The sequence below is a fragment of the Sciurus vulgaris genome (genome assembly GCF_902686455.1).
Source record: "Sciurus vulgaris genome assembly, chromosome: 10".
NCBI classification, from domain to species: domain Eukaryota; kingdom Metazoa; phylum Chordata; class Mammalia; order Rodentia; family Sciuridae; genus Sciurus; species Sciurus vulgaris.
This window is the reverse complement of record NC_136470.1, coordinates 105,063,518-105,089,982: the sequence shown is the minus strand read 5'-3', so window position 1 is coordinate 105,089,982 and position 26,465 is coordinate 105,063,518. Positions and strand designations below refer to the sequence as shown.

Genomic DNA, 26,465 nt, shown 5'->3' with positions numbered 1-26,465 from the left:
TCCTTGACTGAATCAACAAATCACTGTGGTAATAAAAGAAAGCTATTTATTTATGGGTCTTGATCTTGTATCCTGCTACTTTGCTAAATTCATTTATAAGCTCTGGAAGTCTTCTGGTGGAGTTTTCTTTTTTGGGTCTTTTAAATATAGGATCATGTCATCAACAAAGAGAGATAGTTTGACTTCTTTTTTTCCTATTTGTATCCCTTTGATTTCCCTTTTTTGCTTGATCACTCTGGCTAATGTTTCAAGGACTGTATGGAACAACAGTGGTAAGAGTGGACAGCATTGTCTTGTTCTTATTGTAGAGGAAATGCTTTTATTTTTTTCTCTATTCAGTAGGATATTGGCTTTGAGTTGTCATAAACGGCCTTTACAATCTTGAGGTAAATTCTGAATGGGTGCTGGATTTTGTCAAAGACCTTTTCTGCATCTATTGAGATGATAATGTGATTCTTGTCCTTCATTCTAAGTGGTGAATTACATTTATTGATTCGCATTTGTGGAACCAACCTTGCCTCTCTGGAATGAAACCCACTTGATCATGATGTATTAACTTTTTGATGTTTTGAATGCAGTTTGCTAATATTTTATTAAGGATTTTTGCATATATGTTCATTGGTGATATTGGTCTGTAGTTTTCTGTCCCTCATGCATCTTTGATTTGGGCATCAGGATTATACTGGTTTCATAGAATGTATTTGGTAGTGTTCCCCCCTTTTCAGTTTTATGGAATAAGTTGAGAAAGACTAGCGTTAGTTTTTCTGTAAAGGTCTAGTAGAACTAAGTTGAGCATCCATACAGTTTGGGCTTTTTTGGAAGGCTTTTAATTACTGTTTCAATTTCATTACTTGAGTTTGGTCTGTTTAGGTTTTCTGTATCTTCCTGATTCAATTTGGGCAGATCAGATGTGTCTAGAATTTTATCAATATGACAATAGGTTTATATGGAAAGATTCCACTGGAATTCTATTCTCATGGAGAAGTAGTCAGTAAATATCTAAGAAAGCTAATTTTGAAAATATATAATTGACCTTAATATACTTAATGTATAAACATTAAATGTATAAATGTATCTTAACTCCAAAGAACAATATTCTCTTGAACAGTAATAATCCAATTTAAATTATTTTCTAAGTCAGGTCTGAACTTGTAAACCATTTAGTCCATGTTAACCATCATTTAGTGAAATTCTATTATTATCTTTGTATTTTTCCTTGAATTTTATAGAAAATTCCTTTTGATAATATGAGAAATTCACTGCAGTATTAATGCTTCCCTTATTAAATTCCATAAGTTAAATACACTATTTGAAAAAGCTTCAATTTTGGGAAGATGTAAAGTTATTTTGGAGTATTTTAACAGAATGCTAAATGAATACTTAATAAGTATCATATATTCTAATTCAACCATGTTCATAAGAAAATGTGGCCTTCGGGTGCTGTCCACTGAGAAATTGAATGTGGCAGCAGAAGAAAATTAAATTTTCATTTTCTAAGAGCTACTCTTCAATTATGAAATAGTTTAGCTTACTTGCTCATATTAATGCCTGTTACTAAACCAGGCACAGCTAATCACCATCTATCCATTTTTCCAGTAGTTCTACAAACTCTTCCTCTGCATGGCTAATGCACAGATAAGAAGGCTAAATAGCTAAATAAGATAAAGTTGGTTTCCCTTTTTAACAGATTGACAGTATTCAAATACTTGCATGTTCTAGTAACCAATGGAAAGCTGTTCATCCTCTCCATTTTACAGCATTAGGATCCACTCAGTGTTCAATGAAGGTAATGATTTGTGTGACCCAGTTTCAGCAAAGGTAAAAATGTTTCTAATAGCTGTATTCTAGGTCTACTCCAGTGTCAGTCAAATTATTTGTATAGTTTTATTCATGTATATATTATTCTGAAAATGCAAACTTGCATTTCTGTAATTTGACCATGATCTTGTCCTGCCTGAAAGGGCAAATTGCATTTCTGTAATTTGACCTGCTTGAAAGAACAAACTTGCATTTCTGTAATTTTACACATTCTTGTTCTGCTTGAAGGAGACTTTTGCTTTCTACCCAAAAGAGCTTATACAAACAGATTCTAAATGCTCCCCTTAACAGGTATAAGGTATTTGGTGGGGTGGAGTGTAGAAGGAGCAATTACTTTGGTATTCTTTTGACTTTTCCCTGAACAATAAATTCTACAAAAATTAGATAATGAATGGGAAATTTTACTTTTATCCAAAATATAAAAGTATATTCAGAAGATGGTAGATTGCTATACCTCCTTGTATATCATCAAACCCAGTGAAATATCACAATGTTGATACATAGTTGTACATCTCTAAGGTTTAAAAAAGATTTCCAGATCTTCTTTCAATTTTTTTACTACAGTAAAAAAATTTGTCAAATATATAAAATATGTGTAAGTATCTAAAAAGCACTTTGGAATAATACCTAACAAAGAGTAAACATCATATAGTTATTATCCATTATTACTATTATTGTTTATTGGCTTAGTGTTCATTTTAAGTGCTAGTACTTATTTTGTGTTAATCTTGTAGGCAGCTTTATATATACTTCTCTCTGAATGGATTTTTTAAAAAACACTTTTTTCTCTTGACTTTTGCTCTCTCCATTGTATGCTCTTCCTCGTAAGTTTTTACTGACAATGCTTAGTATAAGAGTATCTTTCTAAAATCAACATCAAATATCATAATACTTATGGAAATGCACCTTGCTGTAGTATCATTCCATCTGACTTTTGTCCTGTCAGATTTTTCATTTTCCATCACAGTACTAGAAACCCAAGGATGTGAAGTGCTGCTCCATTTTGTAACCACAAACCATCCTGGTGCTTTGAAACTATTATCTATCAGCAAAGCATTTTAGTTTCATGTGTTTAAAAGAAAAATAACATAAGACATATGATTTTGTTCTTTAAAATGAATACCTTCATTTGGGTTTTTCTTCACAGGGTTTGATTAGTTTCTTAATTGTTTACAGCTTTTATAATTGTCTACATGGGACATCTGTTTTTCTAACACTTGTTTCACATCTCTTCTCAGTTTTCAAGCTTCTGCCCTTTACATGCCTCTTCAACTTATTCAAATAGAAAGCTGCAAGTGTATGATGACATTGTACGCCTTTGTCAAAGTAGCTGTACCTTTTGTCTTTAAAAACAGTGTTGGGGTTGGGAAGTAGCTCAGTGATAGAACTCAGTTATTTGCGTGCATAAGGACTGGGATTTGATCCCCAGCACCTCAAAAAAGTAAATAAAAAATATAAAGCAGTATTGTGGCTTTTTAACATTCACTGAAATGTAAAATCTCCATGTAGTGTTGTTTTTTTTAAAAAAAAAACCATTGTTGAAATTATAGTGATTGGTGAAGGTGGGTTTTGCAGTGTGAAAGACCTTTGTACACATCCTCATTCCACCACCTGTTACCTGTGTGCTTAGGGCAACTTGTGTAACTTTTCTAAACTTCAACTTGTTCTTTATCTTAGAGAAAATAATTTCTACCCCATTGTGCTGTTTGAGACCATGATAGGAATGATTAAATGAGATACCACATGTACAGTGATTTTCACAGTATCTGGGACATAGGAAGCATTCAAGATAGGGACATGATGAAGATTATTTATAGTATTAATTTGCCTATATTAAGAGGAAAGACATAATAATTGAGTGATAATTGTTTTCAATGGGTTGACCAAGAAAATAGATAAGACATGGATAAATGGAGATTATGTACATCTATTTTTAACTTTGAACAAAAAATCTTATAAACTCCAAGATTTTATTTCATTTTGAACTATACTATAAATACCAGAATGAATAAGATACTAGACTTGACTAATTTATGATTGAAGTAGCAGTGGCTAATGTAGCCATTTAACCAAATTATTCCAAGTAGTACTAGAATGCTACTAATAGAGCATCTATAATTACATGACATACAATATGGTACATTTTATTGATAGTGTCTGCTATTCACTGCAGGCCCCCACATGCTAGCCCCAACCTAAGATTTTTAGAGGCTTTGTTTAATCTTTCTAATAATACTATGAATATACATATTATTATTGCTATTTTCCACATGCAAAACTGAGGGTCAACAATTAAACAACTTGCTCAAGTTCATCTGTATAAATGTTTCATTTTTGCCTAACCAGTCAGCTAGAGTGTGAAACAAATCAAGTTGCTTTTAAGAAATATAAAGAACCTACTACTGGTATTTTCTTTCACTTTCCTATTTTAAGTGAATCAGGATATATATAATTCTACGTGAATCTAGATTCCACCTCTGCCACTTATTACTGAGTGACCTTGGTCAAGTTATTTAACCTTCTGCCACTTAGTTTCTTTTTCTATTACCTGAGAATAATACTAACACCTACCTCAAAAGGATAGCATGATATTTAAATGAATATGGTGTTTAAACTCTTGGGACAGTTTCTGGTGTACAAGTGATATACAGGAAGCTCCTTCTAAGTGTTCAAAAAATAAACACACACACACACACACACACACACACACACACACACAAACACACCTTAAGCCATCAAGTTTGTTCTGTGAGATACTGTATTTTCTTAATTGTTCCTTTTGTGTGCTGTGTAGTATAGAACAATTCTATTTTCATGATCAATATTTATTTTTGGTATAAAAATATATAATATTAAATTCAGTTAAAGTATAAAATTTAGTAGAAATCAATACTTACATCAGTATATTTGATATTACATATTACCTGTTTGTTGATATTGTTTTTCCATAAACACCGACCTGCCAAAATTGATTTTCCATGATCATTCCTCTTTATATTTGGGCCTTGTTTATAAAAATAATTTCCTTCTAGTTCTTCTTAAGACATCAGAAATAATACTGACATAAAAAAGGGAATAATGCTGATGTAATTTTAGAGACTATAATAGATTTAGCTCATTTGAAGGCATAATCTATTGCCTAAAAAATTATATTTATAAGCTGTATTGATCAAAAGGCAACATCTTAGAAAAAGGAAAATGTTTACTTCTGACCAGTTTTCATAATTTCTTAAAAAGTAATAAGCACCTTTCCTTTTCAAAAGTGTATCTGTTAATTCAGGCATATTTGGTCCATATTCTTCACTGGAAAGATTGGTGATACAATTCATTGGTTTAGGAGAGATTCTGTATTAACCAATATGGCTCCAGTGTGGAAATCATTTTTAAAGTTAATATTCTGTTTATTACCACTATATTTAATGTTCTCTTTCTTCTTACAAAATTGATGCACATTTATATGTAATAACTTAAGTCCATTAAAACAAAAAATAAAAAGCCATTATTATTTTGTTTTAAAAAAAACTTCTTATTGTAAATCCCTACAGTTTTTAGAATGTGATATTTAACTCAGTTTCACTAAGAAGTGATAATATTATGATAACACTCATTTATGTTCTCAAAGTTAGTTTAACTATGAAGATGCATTTTTAATGTGATAGGTGTTTTGGAGGTGAAATGCTGAATGCATTAATTTTATAGCAGAATTTGTCTCTTTATTTAACCCTATCCATGGTGGAGGGTGAATGAACAGTATAAGTTGACCAAAATGCTAAATAAAAAGCAAAATACACTGAGTAAGTTTATGATTATTACCAGTTTGAAATATCAAATATATTACATACTATTCAAGAGATTTTGAAAACTACTTGTTTACAAGATTTACATGGTACTTAATGATTCTTGATTTCAAAATTCATTTATTCTACCATATAATACAGTTCTGTGTCTATATCTTTTCCAACTTACAGACTTATATCTTATTTTCTTATGTCATTATCTTTGATGCTCCATTTTTACAAGCACAATCAAACGTTTCTTACAATCAAAAGCCAAGTTTAGCATAATTTATTCTTTACAGAGTGGACATTTTGAATCAACACATTTAACAGTTAATTCTTGTCTAAAGTAACAAGATGCTGTAACTAAATACTTTCCCCCCTATGTGTTTTCCAGGTTCACAGTTGAACAAGAAATTGACTTAAAAGACATTTTGAAGGATCTTGGAATAACTGAAATTTTCATCAAAGATGCAAATCTGACAGCCCTGTCTGGTAAGAAATAAACATCAACTTTTAAAAAATATTATTCTGTAAAAGCTTTTAAAAACAGTAATGTTAAATTTTTTATTTACCATGGAATTTGGAGGTAAAGTATAGCTATCACTTGCCAAATAAATCGGGAAAGAAGTATACTTAACTTCTTCAAGCAAACCAATGAATACAGTCATAACATTAAGTTTGTATTATGTGATGTATGTCTTATCTTTGATAGTAGATTATATTCTCCAGGAGATCATCCCTTCTGACAATGCCTTGTAGAATCAATAAGTGTGTTGATTGAATATCTCAATATGTTACAGTGTAATGAATCATAGTAAAGAGAGGAGATAAATGAGTACCCCCTGCTGTGAGGGCTAGACCAAAGATTCTTTTTAAAGAATAAAGAATACCCAGCAAGATGATATAAACCTTTTCCTAAGTTTTCAATAAAAAAACAGTGGTTTTGAAGAAGTAACTTCAAAGTACATAGGCTCATTGAGGTGTTGAGTAATTTATTCTAAATACCCCAAAGAAAAATCAAGTTAAATTATTGGATTCAGAAGCTTAAGTTGTTCAGGTAAAAACTCGTGAACTGTTGCTAACATTAAAGCATTTAGAATGGGTAATTAAAATAATTTTGGATGTATCTTTAAGTGGCTAACCCCAAGAAGTTTATCATTAGAAAAAAGGCAATAGTGAGCTTAAAGCTTAGATTGTTTTCTATCATTTCTTTGGAAGGCAGGAAAAATAGAATCTGGTTTCTGATCAGAAAAGGATAGCAATATAGTAAGATCAAGAAATTCAACGTGTAAGTCCCCTTTATAGGCAATTTTATTGAACCCTCTTATTCAATTAGAGAACATGCAGGTAATAGAAGTTTTTTTAAGCAGTTCCCATGTCACAGGGAGGAATTTAGTTTTCCTTTCCTGAATCAGCAGCCTGTAGACAATCAAGCTGGCCAAACTATAGCTTCTAAACCTGGATCGAATTCAACAAAAACAGGTGCCCCCACTTCTGAAATTGCTTAGGGGACACGTGTGTGTGTGTGTGTGTGTGTGTGTGTGTGTGTGTGTGTGTGTGTGCACTTTTGTGAGCATGCATGCATATGAGAGAGAGAGACAGAGAAGGGGTCACAGCTTTTAAGAAATGCTCAAGGAGTGTGTGATCAGACAATCCCTCACCCTCCCAGATTTAGGATTGTGTAGATTGTTTTCTAAGCAGCAATCGGCTTCTAGCAATGAGTTGATACTGATGTATTTGGTACCACAACTTCTACCTCTCATTCAGAGAGCTTACAACCCTAAGGACCAATACAGCTTTTCTAAATGTCTACTATATAAATGTTCCTGTCTACACAAGAAAAATGAGTTTTCCCTGAGTAAAGTTTTCATGACTCATATCCAAGTTCTTGGGACTTGGAACTGCTCTTTGGGGTTATCAAGAAGGTAAGACTGGTGGAAATTCTAAAGATCATGTGATATCTCTGTAGCTGAGTCAGAAGAAATACATTGGTAATTGAAGCACAGCACAACTTAACATGGAATGCTTTGTTCCTCAGGAATGAAGAGAATCTGTCTTATAAATACTGGCCAAATTCCAACTGGATAATTGCATTCTCCTTTTTCAACATCGTCTCTTTTCAGTTTGATTAGTGATTCCTCACTAACTCACCCAAACATACAGGCAGTTATTTTACACAAATACAATATCTGCTGTCTCTCTGTCCTGAGGGAGTAGCACTGCAGCGGCAAATCAATTATTGTGGTCAGTCTAGCTTATAATTTCTGACATATTTGGAAGGTTTATAAGGTAATATTTAATTGCCTTTACTATGTACAGAGACAATGAACCATAAATATGCAATATGAATGCAGATGGTTTGGAGATTTGAAATGACACTAGAATCTCTCAGAGAATTCATATATTTTAAATGCAGATAATCTGTTTATTTGATCATATCTCCATGAGGATTGAATCCTGCTCAGTGTCCTGTTCACAGATGCATTTCTGGTACCTGGCACAGGGCTGACACATACATGGCACACAGCAATGTTTACAGGATGATAAAATGGATGGAGGGAAGAAAGGAAAAGTTTTCTTTGCACACATCTTATACATTACATTTCTTAAAATATTTGTCTTCTTATAATAATCACCTAGCATTTGCTATTCTTAAGCATCATCCAGTTCAGGTCTTCAGGATCACTTGAAAGAATGAAAGCCAACCTCTCAAGTTTTCAGCAGGAGTTCTTTGATTCACTAAGTTACTAGTTTTATCAGAGTGTTGGTAGTGCTAGCAGTGATGATCACTCCAACTGATACATACTTCTTTTCTCTTCCTTTTTCTCACTCTCTTCCTCTCTTGCTCTCTCTCTTTCATTAATTTTCGAACAACTCGTTCAGAAACTATCTACTGTCACAAGTATAAAATTTGCCTCTCTACTTCCTCTAAATTTGATAGCGTTTATCTCTGCATCATTTATTTGGACACCAAAGGCTCTGCCTGTCCTAGTTAGTATCTTTTTTATATAGCTAGATTGTTTCCTCTCCAAATAGCATGAAAATCATGAAACATGAAAATCTATAATTCTTAAAACCCACCCAACTACCTATTTTTCTTGTATTTTGTTACTAATTATTTTTCTTTCAGTGAGGATTTCATGGCCGTGAGGATATATAATATCAATTGCCTTCCATACTGTTTATTCCTTTCATTAAACAACTGCTAGCGAGGCAGATAGATGACAAAAGTGCTATGTCAGAAAAAATAAAGAAATGATTATGATATCATGCCTAACATCAAGGACTTGGAGGACTTATGGAAGAAAGATGTAACAGATGGATTTAATAAAACTAAGAATGATAGACATGTTTTATTGAAACGGTGGTTCTCAACAAGGATGATTTTTTTCCAACCCCACACACACAGGGAACATTTGATCTCTTAGGCTGTCACAATGGGGGAATGTATCTACCTACTGGTCACATCGCTCTCAACTTCTACCATGCTCAGAACAGGTTCCTTACTGTAAAAATTACCAATATAAATTGTCAATAGTGAAGAGATTGAGAAGCCCTTTATGAGAGAACACCTAATGGAAGTAGGAAAGAAGAAAATCAAATGGCAAATGGGAGTTTTTGAATCAAAAGACAGAGGAGAATATGTGTATGCATGTGTATATGTTTTCAAATGCATAGGACATTTTCAGACTGCATTTTAAAAAGTGGTAGTAGCAATTGCATCTAGAACAGGAATCTCTTAGATGAGAGCATTTTCATTTCATACATCAATCTCCACTGGTGATTTTACCTTGTATGTGTATTACTTTTTCAATTAAAATTCTTACTTAAAAATTAGAAAAGGTGTTTTAAAATTATATTAATGGAATTAATTGGCAAACTTGAAAGCACCCAGTGAACAATTCAGTCCTACCATGACATTGCTACATTCTTAAATTATGTAATGAAAATTTTTTTCTTCAAAAGTAGCAAATGTGATTTAGAAAATAGAAAACAAAAACTGCTTCACCTTCTCTTGCTTCCAGAAAAACTGAATGACTTGTGTTCCTTTGCTAAGACCTCTGGGATCCACTGTCACGAAATTGCATCCCATTGCATCCACTCTTATTTCAGACTCTTATTACTGCTGTCCTAGACTATTTCAATAGCCTTCTAATAGTTTCCATTCTCTCTCCAGTTTAGTCTGTCTCATCCACCACTGCTGAGAAAATTCACCTTAAGACCCACTCTCAGATCATTCCACGTCTTCAAAGCCTGCTTCAATCTGTGGTGCCACCCACTGCTCTGCAGGGCCTGAGACCTCAGCTCCCTCCAGCCTTCACTCTGGCTGATTCCTCACATGCAGCTTGTGCTCCAGCTCTGTGCCTCAGCTCTCTCCAGCTCCCCCTTGTTATGAAATCTCCCGTCTGAAATACTTTTTTTTTTTTTTTTTTTCCTTTATACCAGGGGTTGAACTCAGGGGCACTCTACCACTGAACTACATCCCCAACCCTTTTTACTTTTTATTTTGAGACAGGGTCTTGCTAAGTTGCTAAGACTGGCTTCAAACTTGTGATCCTCCTGCCTTAGCCTCCTGACTCATTGGGATTACCTGCATATGCCACCGTGCCCAGTTCTGGAACACCTCTTGAATTCAATCTCAGCTGGGCTATCCCCAACTTCAAAATCAAGCCACCATGATTATACCAACCAGAAGTAATCACTCATTAAATTCCTGATTTTTTGTACCTTTCTTTATAGCACATATCACATCTTATCTCCTGTTATTGTTACTTTTGTGTTTAACATCCCCTGATAGAATTTAAACAACCCAAAGACAGATTCTTCAGCATGTGTCCTCAGAGACCCCCAAGAGTGTTTCCTGCTTAGTTCTCACTGCATGGAGAAAAGAATAAGATGAGATGCTTCATATTTTTTTTATGTTTATTTCTTCTTTCCAGTTTGATATACATTGCTTTTGATGCTAAATTCCATTAGCATAAAACACAGTAAAGACTCATACAATAAACATAGAATATAGAGAGTGCTGAGAATCATTTTCTTCTCAGGCTGTATTTAAAATGCTCATCGAGTTGCAGTGAGGATCCTGTTATGGAGTAGGGCTATTTTTGTAATGGAAATGAATGACTGTCAGCATTTGGATTAATAGGTAATCCTCTTGGAAGGTGTAAGGGAAAAGAGAAAGAGAGTACTAAATCCTTCGGCATGAAGTATGAGCTTTAATAAAGAAGCCAATAAAATAAAGGAATTAAGAAGACAAAGAGAAAGCCATATTCGGGTCAGACTCAAGTGCTGTGGATTTACACTGGACGAGCTCCTACATCCTGCCCTTGTTTGTTCTCTTTCTCCTTGCACCTGTAAGCCAGAGGGCTCGCTTCTCTTCCTTTGCTATAATTCCAGTTCTGCTTCTGCCTTCTTGCCTGGACTAGTGCAACCGCTAACCAACTTGATCTTGCCCTGAGCTATCTGCTCATTCAATTCATCTTTCCCAGCTACTACCACAGGTATCTTCTAAAATTATAACAATTGTGTCCCATTATTTCTGGACAAAACCCAGGCTCTAACCTTCTAGTCAGAGCTCCTCAAATTATGTTTGTCTCCTGCCACTCCTCTACTTTCTCATAGCACAGGTTCCAAATGGGACTTTCATGTCATCCCCTCTGTTTCTCTCACTTTGCAAGGACCGTCTTCTGCTTGGAATGTCCTTGCCCCCTTCTCTCTCTGACTTTCACTCTTCCACTTCAAGAACCAGCCTGAATGTCACCCTCTCTGAGAAGCTTCCTCTGACACGCCCTCTCCTTCCTAGGTGGTTTACTGTTCTTCATCTGGAACCTGGTAGCACTTTGCACCTACTTCTGTTATTGCATGTCTCACCTTTTCCTGGGACAGTTTGTTCACTCTAAGCTCAGAGCTGTTCAATAGTAGGGACTGAGCTTAGAGGTTGTCCTGTCCCCAGAGTCCAGCATGGTGCTGGAGGGGTAGGATAGATTCTGGATGGGAATTGACTAATGGCACTGGTCGCTGCCTGGCTACAAGTGAGAGCTCTTCTGTTATGCCTCTCGCCTGTCCCACTTGCCACATGGGCTCCCAGTGGGTCCAAGAACAGGCCTGACTTCTTTCTACCTCTCTAAACCTCATCTCCACCCTACACGCTACTTTGCCTTCAGGTCTTCCCACAGCTGCTTCCTTTTTTCTTCCTTTGGTCTCAGCTGACATTGACCTTCTCAGACACGCTTCCTTATGCTCTTTATCAAGCAGCAGCTCTTTCATGGCCCCAGTTACCCACCTGCACATAACTTTATCTTGTTTTCTTGGTTATTTTTTACCACACCCTGAAATTGTGGTCATTTATTGATTTGCTTTCTTTTACTGTCAGTCTATTTATGTCCACCTTCCTCTTATTAGGAAGAAACTGTTTAGTTCCCCATGGTAGACCCAGGGCATCAACAGTATCTGACACATAGTAGGTGCACAGTACATAAATGAATGAACAAATAAATAAATATTTGCTGTCTCTGAAACAAAATCTATCCAGAAAAACAAACAACAAATGCTATTCCTCCTTTGAAGGAATATTCTAGAAATTTTTCTGAATATCATGGGTGGGGCTGAAGCTAAAAATATTTTAGCAACTAAAGTACAGAGGCACTTTTGGTATCAAGGGTTCTGTTGTGATAGTCTATTTTGCTATTTTAAGCATGCCCTTGTGATGCAGAATTTTATTTAAATTGACCTTATTTAGTAACAGTGCTACAAAGGAAGTAGTGGCCTAAACTTGCATGATGGCCATCCTACCAGCATTTATGTCAATCTCAAATAATTAGAGCCTTGGCACCCTGCACAATATCTCATATGGAGAGTGCACTTGATAAATATTTGCTCAGTGGCTGAATGAATGCTTTAATACCTTGCCTGATTTCTTCATAAGAGTTGAATTTATGCCCAGTTCTTCTCTGGGAAACATAGGGTTCACTGGCCCTGTTCCCATTTTATCCGTTGTAAAGAGCCTCACTCCTCACAGCCTGGAGGAAACTAGGACCACTCATTTGGCAGCAGAATCTGCCATGGCTAGAAGAAGAGAGGAGGCTGCTTAAGGCTTGTGTACAGATTTTTTTCTTTCTTTCTTTCTTCCCTCCTTCCTTCCTTGTGGTAGAGTGCTTGCCTAGCATGTGTGAGGCCCTGGCTCACAAAAAAAATTTAAATGCATTTGCCTTTGATTTATTGATTGAGAAATTAGCTAACTTTTCTCTAACCAGTAAGATGAAGTCATCAGCGTAAGTTTCCATAACAGCCCTACATTCTGATCCAGTTCAATACCTGAGTATGTACCTGGTTCCTGACATTGTGCAGAGGGTTGTGGATGAGGTGAATAGGACAGGCCATGCGCAGGCCCTGGAAGAGCACACAGCCAGCCTAGCAGGACAGATGGTTTTGATTGACACTAATAACACAGGATGAGCAACATAGGAGGGCAGGTGTAAGGAGTGATGAACTTGCCTGTTTTCCTGCATGACTTGATCTCTAGGATTTGGTAGCCCCAGACATACTTACTGAAACAATGTTTAGCTAAAATTTATTTTAATGTCTCTGCTTGAAGTTTGTCCTCAGGGTGGGGGAGCTCTATTTCCTTTCATTCCTCAGTATCTGTGATATGATTTCTTACTTGTCATATTGTTTTCATGTATATCAAAGGATGGTGTTTTTCTGATGGCTAAGAATCCTGAAGTCTTGTTTATATCTGTATATATTTTCTAAACTTCAGTTAGTGGTGCTGTGGGAATTGAACCTTAGATTCAATCTTTGTTTTACTGTCTTTGCAACAGACAGTAACTGGTTGTTGGGTCCTATTCCCTTTACTCTTCCACTTGATCAGATATTTAAGTTTTTAGCCTGGGTTTTGTACTCTGCCTCTGTTGCCGTTCTTAATTTTCAAAAACAAACTTTATAGCCACAGTTGTGAACAGAATTGTGGTCATGGTGTCCATAGAACAGAACTAAAGGATGTTTTATAGTATGAAGTAGCTAATCCCTTTCATTCAACAATTGCTGAAATTCTCTTTTTTGTAGTATATTGAGTTAAATTCTAGAAAACTGCACTTTACCAGGTAACTCCCTCTACTTCATGCTGCTCATTTTTTAAGGCCCACTTATAGCCAGAAATCAGGGATACTAAGACCTTGCTTAAGGAAGTTAACAGTCAATCCAGGAAGAGAGAATCATTAATGCAGGTGTGATATATTACAAAGTCTTCAGTAAAATTAGTTTTTGGTTTCAGTAGGAAAGAATGGTCAGATCTACTTTAAAACGTAGGAGGAATCAGAGGAGAGCGGAAGAAAAGTCTGGGGCTAGAAGTTGAGCCTTAGAAGGTGATGGGCATCTCACTGTACAGCAAGGGTTGAGGGAGGATCTGTAGAAACAAAACACAGTAAAATTTGAGCCAGTTCAGTTCAAATAATCTGAAGCACAGTGCATGGGGGGTGATGGATGATGAATGTGTGAAGCAGAGGCAGCCTCCGAGCTTGCACCTCAAGCAGGCCTACAACAAGGTGGAGGTAAAGGAAGCAGGAGAGCGGACAAAGGGTGTTAAGATCATCCTGGGGAAGCATCAGTGTGACCTGGAGGCAGTTAGTGGTAGATTTGTGAAGTACCACGCAATGGTACATTCAGGCATCTATTGAAACTCATTGTATATGTTTATGAGCTTAATTTTCTGATTTTTTTGGGGGGGTGGTGGGGGACAGGTACCGGGGATTGCACTCAGGGGCACTCAACCACTGAGCCACATCCCCAGCCCTATTTTGTATTTTATTTTGAGACAGGGTCTCACTGAGTTGCTTGGTGCCTTGCTTTTGTTGAGTCTGGCTTTGAAATCACAATCCTCCTGTCTCAACCTCCCAAGCTGCTGGGATTACAGGCATGCACCACCTCACCCAGCAATTTTCTGAATTGCTTAAAATTTGTTTTTTAGCCAACTCAGAAAAATCGTCCACATTATCTGTCATCACCCTACAATGCAATGGTATACCAGAACTTCTTGCTCCCATTTAACTACAGCATAATACCCACTCACAACCTATCCTTTTCTCTTCCTCTTTTCCCCCTTATGCTTCCTGGCCTCTGATAACTTCATTTCTACTGTCAATTTCTGTGAGATCTACTTTTTTAGATTCCACACATGAGTAAGATCATGTCTTTGTGTGCCGGGCTTATTTCACTACATAATGGTCTTCATTTCCATTCATGTTTTCACAAATGACAGTTTGTCACTCTTTTTTTTAATGGATGAATAGTATTAGACTGTGTATATGTATCACCTTTTTTTGGTCTATTCCTCAGTTGATAGGCACTTACGTTGTTTCCATTTCTTGGCTATTTGAACAGTGCTACAGTAACCATGGGAGTGCAGATGTCTCCTTGACATACTGATATCATTTCCTTTGAATATGTACCCAGGAGTGGGATTGCTAGATTATATGGTTGTTCTACTTTTAATTTTTTGAGGAACCTGCATATTATTTTCCATAATGGCTGTATCATGGAACTATGGCTGTTTTTTTTTATTATTGTTGCTCTTGAGGTTTTGTTTTGTTTTTTAGTTCTTCATGTACACTAGGTATTAACTCCTTTTCAAATATGTACTTTGCAAATAAGCAAGTATCCTCTACCACTCCAGTATTTTCTTCCATTCTGTTGATTGTCTCCTTTGCTGTTCAGAGGCTTTTCAGTTAAATGTACTTCAATTTGTATATTTTTGTTTTTGTTTCTTGTGCTTTGGGATCATGTGCAAGAAATCTTTGCCCAGTCCCTTATGAAAAGGAAACATTTTCCCTATGTTTTCTTCTAACAGTTTCATAGTTCCAAGTCTTATTAAATCTTTACTTTTATTTGATTTTTGTAATTGGCAAGAGATAGTGATCTAATTTCCTTATTCTGCATGTGTAAATATCCAAATTTCCCAGCACTATTTATTGAAAAGACTTCTGTCTCCAGTGCTTGTTCTTAACAACTCTGTCAAACATCAGTTGACTATAGAAACATGAATTTACTTCTAGGCTCTCAGTTTGTCCCACTCAACTCAATGTTCATTTGTATGCCAATACCATGCTGGGTTTGATTGCTACAGCTTAGTAGTATGTCTTGAAGTAAAGTACTCCTGTTTCGTTCTTTATTGCTTAACATGACTTTGGCTCTTTAGGATCATTACACTTCCACGGAAATTTTAGGACTTTTTTTTTTTTTTTTTTTTTTTTTTAGTTTTGTGAAGATTGTCATTGGCATTTTGGTTGAGATTACACTAATCTACAGAATGTTTTGGGTAGTATGAACACTTTAACCATATTGATTCTTCCAATCCATGAAAATGAGATATCTATTTTTGGTGAGCTCTTCAATTTCTCTCAGTATTTTATAATTTTTATTGTAGAGACCTTTCATCACTTGCATTAAGTTATTCCTAAGTATTTTTCATAGCTATTATAAATAGCTATGTTTTCTTGATTTCTACTTCAAATAAACCACTATTGTCAGACAGCAGTGCTACTAATTTCTGTATGTTGATTCCTATTTGTCCTGCAACACTGCTAAATCTGTTTATTAGTTTTAATACTTTTTTCATGGAGTTTTGTGGGTTTTATATATGTAAGATCATGTCAGTACAATGTTAAAAATTTGAATTCTTTATCAATTTGTATAGCATTATGTTTTTTTCTTGCCTGTTTGTTCTAGCACTCCCAGCACTAATTTGAATAAAAGTGGTAAAAGTGGGCATCCTTGTCTTGTTCCAGGTGTTAGAAAACTTTCCACTTTTCTCTATTCACTGTAATGTTAGCTGTTGTGGTCTTTATTATATTGAGGTATTCCTTCTATACCAAACCCTTCAGTGTTTTAAATCATGAAGGGAAGTTGAATTTTATCAAATGCTTGTTTTTTGTATGTTTTGAGATAATTTTATGGTTTTCATTCTTTATTCCATTGATGTAATGTATCACAGTTATTGATTGGCTTATATTGAATCATCCCTTGCATTCCTAGGATAAATAGCACTTGATCGTGGTGAATAATCCTTTTAATATGCTATTGAATTTGATTTGCCAATATTTAACTGGGAATTTTTATATCTGTGTTAATAAAGGATATTTACCTATAGGGTTTTGTTTGCTTATTTGTTTGATTTTTATTGTGATTGTGTTTTTATCTGTTGTTGGAATCAAGATAATACTGGTCTCGTAGACTGTGTTGGAAAGATTTCCTTTCACTTTTTTTTTTTTTTTTCTGAGTAAGCTAAGGAGAATTGTTTGTTGTTAATTCTTCCATAGATATTTGGTAGAACTTAGCAGTGAAGTCATCTGGTCCTGGACTTTTGTTTAATGAAAAAGTTTTGTTGTTGTTTTTGTTTGCAGTGCCAGGCGAGCACTATACACAAGACTTACACTCCTAACCCAGATTCCAAATCATTCTCACTACTTGTTATTGGTCTTTTCAGGTTTTCTATTTCTTCATAATTCAATCTTGGTACAGTGTATGTGTCTAGGAATTTGCCCATTTCTTCTAGGGTATCAAAGTTTGGGTTTTATAGTTGTTTGTAATCATGTCTAATCATCCTTCATGTTTCTGTGATGTTGGTTATATAGTCTTTCTGATTTTCCGATTTTTTAGAGAACGTTTATATGTTGACAAGCGAATTGGGTTTATGGTTTTCTTTTCTTATAGTGTCCTTATTCAGTGTTGGCAGCAATGTAAAACAACCCACAGATGAATTACATAGCTTTTATTCTCTTTCTAGAATTTAGAGTGGTTTTTATAACAGGTAATCCTACCTGTTCTTTTAAGATTTGGACATAATCACCTAGAAAACCATTTAGGCTTGCAGAATTTAATTTTAAGAATATGGGAAGTTTTTTTTTTTTTCTTTTTGTCTACTGATTCAATAAATTTAATGGTTACTGAAGGATTCAGATATTCTTTTTTTTCCCCTTGACAATATAACCTCGTTCATAGCAAATCTATTTTCAAATTATCTGTATAAAGAAGCATACAAAATCTTTGAGGGGAATTAGGAATATTCTGTGTCTTATTTGTGAAGGTTGGCTGATAAATTTATCAAATTTACCAAATTGTTTTATAAATTTCACTCTAAAATTATATTTCGTTATGTTTATAAACATTTATCTGCAGAAAGTTATACATCTTAATCTTTATTTTTCTCAAAATTCTCTTCTGTATCTTTAGGTACATCCTTTGTTCTGGGGGAGGTTATCTCTCTTTTTTCTTCACAAATCTTGTTAAAAGGTTTGTCCATTTTATCGTCTTCTAAATAACTAGTTCTTGGAGAATTACCCTTATCTTTCTTGATCCTTCTGCCACAGACCTTGCAGTATCCCTGTCACCAACGCCACCATATTATGTGGGTAAATGGGAACATACAAGACTTAGAAGGTTCAGTGTCTTTGAAAACTCACCTCCCAGTATTGGAGGAGGACTTACCTGGCAATGTGGATGTTCATCACCCTTTAGGACCTGGATCCTGTCATTTTGTAGTCAGAGCCGTAGTGCTGGTTCTTGACACATGACCTTTCCTTAACTGACAAACTGATGAAAATGGGCAGCAGAATCTGAAAACTGAATGGCATCATTACCTGCTAAATGCTTAATATACTTTACTGTCTTGGATTCATATGCTTGTTTTCCCAACCAAATATATTTGATTACTTAACACAATTTATACTTTTCCTTTTGTTAAATAAAACAAAACATAACTACTCCTGTGGATTTGAGAGAGCTAATTATACTTAATTGCTAAATGTAAAAGCTTAATTACTTTTTATTTTTTTCTAATCATTAAATGTATTTTATAAGAAAATATTATAATTATGAGACAGACTAATGATGCCACACTTATATCTTAATATCAAATATAATCTGAGGAAATAATATTTCTCTTAAAAGTATATTCAGAGATGCTATTGTTAGTTGTCTTGGTGCTTATTCAGAATAATCAAGTACATGCAACAAATGGATCAAAAATGTTAACAAACATCTTCCCCTCTGCATATAGAATAATTAGGTATCTTTGAAAACTTTAAGGGAAAATGTATGTTGTAAGGTGTCTAATGGGAAATCTATTGTGTTTTTACAGAATGGTGCTGGACATCAGCAACAAATTTATTTAACTGAAGTTGGGATTAAACCACCTAGAATTGAAAAAAAAAAAAAATACGGTGGTATGAGCTTGAGTAATCCTTTCTTGTGCATCTTCTTTTAAAAAATGTATTTGGAGTCTCTATTTGGTCATTGCTTTGTTATAATCTTGGAAAACAGTTGGAAACTCAAGACAAAAAATCATTTTGTAGTTTGATAAGTCTGCCACATCAAAGTACCCTAGATTTAGTGGCTTAACAGCAGAAATATATTTTCTCACAGTTCTAGAGGCCAAAAGTCTGAGATAAAAGTGTCAACAGGTTTGGTGTCTTCTGAGACCTTCCTTTTTGGCTTTATAGATAGCATCTTCTCCTTCTGTCTTAAAATGGTATGTTAGTCAAGATTCTCCAGAGAAACAGAACCAAGAAAATGTGTGTGTGTGTGTGTGTGTGTGTGTGTGTGTGTTTGTGTATGGTGATGGTGGAATGTTTACATATATATGGGGAGGGAAAGAGAAAGACAAACCGATTTATTTTAATGATTATTTCTATAGGATTGTGGAGGCTCTGAAAATCCAAAATCTTCCTGGTAGAGACCCCAGGAAGAATTGTAGCTGAGTCTAAAAGGAGGTTGCTGGTATACTTTCTCCTTGACAGGAGGAGGTCAGCTTTAGTTCAGCTGACTGGGTGAGGCTCACTCACATTGTTAGGGTGGTCTGCTTTACCCAAAGTCTACTGATTTAAATGTTGATCTTATCCAAAAACATCTTCAGGAAAACATCCAGAATAATAATTGACCAACAATCTGGGCATTATGCAAGTTGATACATGAAATTAATCTTCTCATGGTCATCTCTCTTTACTTATCCATGTCCATATTTCCCTTCTTATAAAAACATTAGTCGTCTTGGGTTAGAACACTCCCTAATTACCTCATTTTAATTTAAGATCATATTTCTAAATCTAGTCACATTTTTAAGTACTGGGAGTTAGAACTTCAACAAATGAATTTGAGGGACGATTCAACTCATCATGACCATTAATTTAAAAGTAAGCATAAATAGAAAGGCAATTTAAAGGAAAAAAATAATCTTCCTGTTATTAAAAATGTATTATTTCCTTGGCTCTTGGGGTAACATATCTTTATGAATCCTCAGATAAATCAATTAACAAGAATGAAAGCGAACTTTCTTAAAAACATCTATTCACATTTCTATAAACTTGAAGTCAATTTTATCTTTCTTTGCAAAGGATATCTACGTTATCATACTAATTAGAGATTAGGTTGAGAAAATAAAATTTTTATTCAGGTTATTTTTGGATTTTTACCAGTTTTCAGTATGAACTTTTTATTTCAAATTAGAGTGCACTGTGTACAATGTTTTTATCTTGAGTTATGAACTTATTTGAAAACACTACTAAAAACAGAGTTTCCACATTTTCTTACAATGTAAGAAATAAACAATGGAAAATTACCAATAAAAATGAAGAGGAAAATTAACAAGGAAATATACAATGAGGGCAAATTAGAAACCATATCTTCAATGGTTCTCTCATACATAAGTGAAATCTTGTAATTTTTTAATCTCATCTTTTTTTTTTAATCACAATCTTAGACTCACATCTCCAAATCTTATTTAACAAAAGGATTGAATATTTCCCTCTCCCTGATACTGTAAAAACTCCTTCTGCTTGATTCTTGTTTTGCAGATAACAAAGAGCTATTCCTTTCCAAAGCAATTCACAAGTCTTTCATAGAGATTAATGAAGAAGGCTCAGAAGCTGCCGCTGCCTCAGGTACAAAGTTGTTTTCCCAAATCTTCTTGCCTTCCCTAGATTTATTAATTTAAAATAACCTTGGGTGGGGGCGGGACTCATTTTCAGAACCAAGCCAAAAAACAGACTCTTTCCTAAGTTAGAAATCAAGCAAATGCTGAGCCAGTCAGAACTTTCTAAACAGGATGTGAAGCAAGCACTCAGTCCACTGGTCCTTCGCTTTGTAACCCCATCTTCATTTTCTTCCTAACGAGACACAGGACACCTGACAGCTCTGGTAGAATGGATTTTCCTACAGAGCTTCCTTTTAAAATATTTTAAATATTTTCCTGGTACCCATTTAAGCATTTTTATTCCTCCCTAATTACTCTTGGAAATTCATTCTTAATTTTATCAGTGAAAAGTTTGGATTCTTTAGAAGCACATACATTTGTAAGTGTGTACGATGGATATAATAAATAATTGTAAATGCTCTTAACTAAATAATACTAACAATGCAATAGTTTTAAATAAATAATTTTTTAGATCAACATAAATCACATGTCCAAATTACAATGGTAAATATCTTTGATCATTTTGATGGTTCTGAATTCGCTAGTTAACTGAGAACTTTTCCACTGCATTTTTCTCCTCCTTTCTTTTGTTTGGATTCAATCTTATGTTCCACAGCTATCATCCAATTTTAGCAGAATACCAAGCCTACCCTGGTCATATGTTTGTTTTGCAGCACATTATTTCTAACTTCACTAGTCATAACAGTGTTTTCCAAGAGGGTGTAGAAATACTAGTGTTGGGCATCAGAAATCTTCCATAATCTAATCTGGACTTTTTTTTTTTTTTTTTTTTTTTTTTCCCGAAAACTAACCACACTGCAGCAACCATCCCAGAATGAAGGGGAATTCAGTATCCCACCTTATAAAGCACCATAGCATGGTTTACTGCTGTACTTTTCCCTTAATCCCTGACAGTCCACCCTCTTACTGTGACTTGCTATGTCAATAGACCCATTTTAAACAGAAGAAAGTGACTGGAAAACATAAACTGCCTTTGTTTTTTGTCACGAGGATTTTTCTTTCTTCTCCCTCTTCCCTTAACTGAAAGGATGTTTTGATAAAAGCACAAATATTTATCTTAGGGTGAGAATAGAACTTTTGTAACAGGCAGAATAAATAGTCCTATTATTTTGGGTGGGGTGGAAGGAGACAATGGTGTGGTTTGTTTTATTTTGTTTTGTTTTTAATCAAGTAGAAACGTTAATACCTTTAAAATTTTTCTCTAAGTCTTTAAAATTTTGTTTTCTGTAAATTGTTGCCTTTGCATTAGATGGACAGATATAGATAGTTTTGAGAAATTATTCATTCTTCTCTGCACATCCTTGGACATGTAATTACTTTCTCTCTACACTGTAGGATTGATTGCAATTAGTAGGATGGCTGTGCTGTATCCTCAAGTTATTGTGGACCATCCATTTTTCTTTCTTATCAGGAACAGGAGAACTGGTGAGTCTGTTATGAGAAGACAACTTTATTCAAAAGGGCACAAAGAAACTTTCTTTTTTAAAAAGAGGACTGCCCAATAGAATTTAAAAGATAATGTCTAATGGTCAAATGATTTTTTTTTAAATGAAAATAATCTGTATTTGTATTTCCTAAAACATTGATAATTGTAAGTGAGAAGGAAAATAGCCCATTCTTCCATTCACCGTCTTTTTTTTATCCACTTCCAAATGAACGCAGGTACGATCTTATTCATGGGACGAGTCCTGCATCCTGAAACAATGAACACAAGTGCACATGATTTTGAGGAACTTTAAATGACTTAATTTGAGTAACAAGGAAAACCGCAACGAAGCACATTATGTTTGCAACTGATCTATATTTAGGATTTGTGTTTTACAATATATCTTAAGATAATGTTTAACATAGCTCCAGATAGAAATGATATATGTGAATTATAGGTCAACCTGTCAAGGAATGTTATCAGTATTAAGGTAGTGGTCCTGTTATGTCATTGTGTTTGCTGTGCTGTTGTTTAAAATAAAAATACATATTGAACATGTAAACAGTTGTTTTTCATTTTTAAAAGTAGCAGTAGTATACATCTACCTGTCAGTTAAATTTGGAAACAATAATATTTCAGTAGAAATTGGGGTACACAGATACCAGTAGGAGAATTTGGAAACAGTAATGTTTTGGGGTTTCTTAAATCTTTCATAATCATGCAGACTCAAAACACCAAGGTAAAGTAGCATTGTATACTTCTATATAACAAGCCTCAGCAAAAGCGAGGTTCTAAGCAACCCATTGACACCCTATCTCTAAATAAAATACCAAATAGTGCTGGGGATGTAGCTCAGTGGTAGAGCGACCCTGGGTTCATCCCCTAGTACAAAAAAAAAGCCATAATGTATGAAATGAAGACAGATACGCCACAAAAATTTGAACTGCCATTTCTTTGATATCAGCATAGAGGGCAGGACAAGGCAATGCAAGCTGAATATCTATCTGTAAGGCTTCATAACAAAACTTGTTAGAAAAAAATAGGACTATGCACATGCTACAGACATTACTGGTTTGTACATTTACTATAGTATGACACTTTTTTATCATTATTTTAGAATGTTCTCCTTCCATTTATTTTAAAAAAAGGTTTACTGTAAGATAGCATGCCATGGGATGCCAGCAGTAACCTCATACATCTTGTGCTTACCTATCTCTTAACTGCATCAAGAGCCCACATCAAGTGACTGACTGCAACATTTAGGTTTGTGTAATGTGTACACTTTCTGATGTTCATGCAGAGATGAAGTGCCTCAGGACTCAGTTCTCAGAACATACTCCTGATGTTAAGTGATAAATGACTATACTAGTGATTTAGATATGGTTAACTTATAGAAAATTAGCTCAGGCAGTGAAGTATATTAAAGCAGTACTTGTCAAACTTTAATGTATAATGTAGTCAACTGGGGATCTCATTACAAATGCATATTCTCATTGAGTTGTTCTGGGGTGGGGCCTGATTTCATACTTCCCAAGTGAAGCCTTTGCTGTTTGTCCATGGACTTTACTGTTTTTCACTTTGGTAACAAAACTCCACTTAACATAGGTTTGTATGTTTGATATTTTCATAAATAGAAACAGAAAAACCGTACAATTCATAGGGCTTGGAGGTATTCAGGGAGGGGCGGGTTGGTAATTTGCATTAATAATGTAATACATTTGTCTAAAACAAAGGAAAAATAGTTTTTACTCTAAAGTCTCTTTTCTACTACATGCTATGAACAAAAGCAAAATTCCTCTGCATATTTGAACACTTGAAATATATTCTTTAAAAATATGGAGACATTTATAGGTAATACCCAGGAAAGAATTTATGAATATCCAAGGACACAACACTTAACACTGAATCTTTTACAGCTTATATTTTGAGAGGACTTATAGTTTATTCATAAATCTCCAGTTATTGTAGAATAGTTGCTCTTGTTTTCATTTATAATTTATGCAGGCTGGCCTAACTGATGTTGATTCTGTATTGAAATTCTGAGTTTGCAATATTCTTCATTACCATATTGCTACTTGTTAATGTAATGTTAAGCATTACATACATTGCTGTATCTGTTCATCAGTCAACTAAATGTGTTACCTATAAGGAAGAATAAACATCATTAGGCACCGTGAATTTTATAAAGCCCCAAATGCATTTTTTGTTAGCTGGTGTAAGATTAAATTCTCCCATTCAGAATGTTTGTTTTAAAATATTTCAATACAATTTAGGTGTCATTTAAATGAAAATAGATTCTTCCTTGTTCTGAGCTTGCTTGTGGAATGCAATAATAACTGACAGTGCAAGGTTTTCCTTTGGCTTGATTTTTTTTTTTTTTTAATAATTTCTTCAACATTTTCCTTTCCCTGGAAAAAGCACCTACAGTTCAGTTCCATTTCCTTTAAAAGGAATGTATTACCACATAAATGTACTCCTAGAACATGCACAGTGTACCAAAGCTTTTTGTTCTTTGAACCAATTTTTGGGGGGAAATCAGTAATAATTATGTTTTTTACTTTTATTTGAAATCCTGATTTTACTTTTTTTGTCTATGCAATAGGCTGGACTGAATAATCGTAGAGAATGTAATCTGTCAATCTTTACACCACAACCAGAACCAAATGATGGTTAGAATCACTGTTACAGAAGTGTTTATTTGAACCTCAGAAAAACAAAATTGTTTTATAAAAATAATGCAAATAAGGAGAAAATATGGTAAGCAACTATTCCATTCTCCTTAAATATGCACATTTTACATAATTCACTGATTTACTATATAATCAACTTCTTGAATATATAATGATAGCCATTTTTCTTATTTGAGTAACTTATTTTGCTTATTGACCAAAGGCAACTTGAAGTGTGTCTTGGTGAAATGTGCGTTTTTATTGTAATCTTGAGAAAATAAGATGAATGGCTATTTGTAATATACAAAATGGTGGGTGAAAAATCACTGTTCCCTAGGAAGTGGTGGAATAGGGGTGGTAGGAGTAAGAAGTGTGATGTGGTATCAAGACAGGGAGAGATGGACAGACAGAAGCAAGGGTAGTGTGGGCAAATCTGAAACCAGCGTCCTACAGGTTCTCACCGTTTGATATGTGGGCCCAGATGAGAAGGAGCCACTGCTTACCTACCTCCAAGTAACATGTCTTCAGTTATTGTTCTGCCTAGAAACTGAACTAGAAAACCACTCCATTGTGTCCTTACGAGGTTGTGCATCAGCACGTGTGTTTTTGTCTGCCTTTTTCTTTCCTTTTCTTTTTAATGCTTTTTTTTTTTTTTTTTTTTTTTTTTTTTTTTTTGCGGTGCTGGGGATCGAACACAGGGCCTTGAGCTTGTGAGGCAAGCACTCTACTAACTGAGCTATATCCCCAGTCCATTTTTAAAATTTTTATTTATTCTTTTGAATTATACATGACAGTAGACTCTATTTTGATATAATTATACAAGCATGGAATATGTTATTCTAATTAGATTAATGCTTGTTTTAATAACTTATTGTCTGCACTGACAAATTTTCTCCTGTGTCAATAAGTGAGAAAAATCCTTCCGCATCCATTCTTATTTAGTAGGGAGTAATTTACTCTCCCCCAGAACGCTTGATGGCATTTATTCCATCAAGGGGAAACACCCTCCCTTTTTTTCTTGTAGTACTGGGGATTGAACCCAAGACTGCAGCTGGCCTAGAATGTAGCATTTTCCTGCTGGGATTATAGACAAGCTCCGTAGAGCCTAGCAAGGAAGCCCCTTTAAAGGAGAAGACGCTGCAGATTGATTTTTTTTCAACCAGTCTTGCATTTCTTCATTTATGAATGTTCAACAAGGCTTGTATTCCCAGAGACACCCCATTTTTATGATTTTTTTTTCTCTTTAGAGATAAAAATGATTTTTTTGCATTTATATTCAAGGGGGGTATTGGTCCCTAGATTTCTTCTTCTCTCTTCATTTGTTTTGGAATAGAGTAAAACTGGTCTCATAGAAGGAGTTAGGAATTGTTCCTTCCTCTTTTATGTTTTTAGATACAGTATAGAATAAGTTTTATTTCTTCCTTAAATGTCTGGCAGAATTTATCAGTGAACCTGGCTGGGCATGGACTTAATCATTTTTAGAAAATGTTTAATACTAATTCAATTTCTTTAATAGATATAAGTGCTGAAACTTTATTTTTTCTTGAGTTTGAGTAGTTTGTGTTGTCAGTAATTAAATCATTTCATCTAAATTGTTTGATTTAGATGTGTAGAATTGCTCTTAATATTTCCTCATATCCTCCAATGCCAGCAAGATCATCTGATGTCCCTTCTTTCAGTCCTGACCATTGTAATGTGCATCTACCTCTTTTCCTCTTTGGTCAGTGTGATTGGAGGTATATCGGTTTTATTGATCTTTACAACCACAAACTTTAGATTTCATTGCA

General features: G+C 34.7%; 1 protein-coding gene across 2 annotated transcripts in view; it reads left to right on the top strand.

The window, feature by feature from the left end:
- SERPINI1 (serpin family I member 1) overlaps positions 1-22,571 on the top strand; it is a 93,997-nt gene extending 71,426 nt beyond the window's left edge. For both annotated transcript variants that reach the window (XM_079156394.1, XM_079156393.1), the window contains 4 exons: positions 5,992-6,089; positions 20,444-20,530; positions 21,919-22,008; positions 22,246-22,571. In XM_079156394.1, coding sequence (XP_079012520.1) covers positions 5,992-6,089; positions 20,444-20,530; positions 21,919-22,008; positions 22,246-22,322 — 352 coding nt within the window. In that variant the 3' untranslated portion in view covers positions 22,323-22,571. The remainder of the gene's footprint in view (positions 1-5,991; positions 6,090-20,443; positions 20,531-21,918; positions 22,009-22,245) is intronic.
- Positions 22,572-26,465: the final 3,894 nt, after the last annotated feature.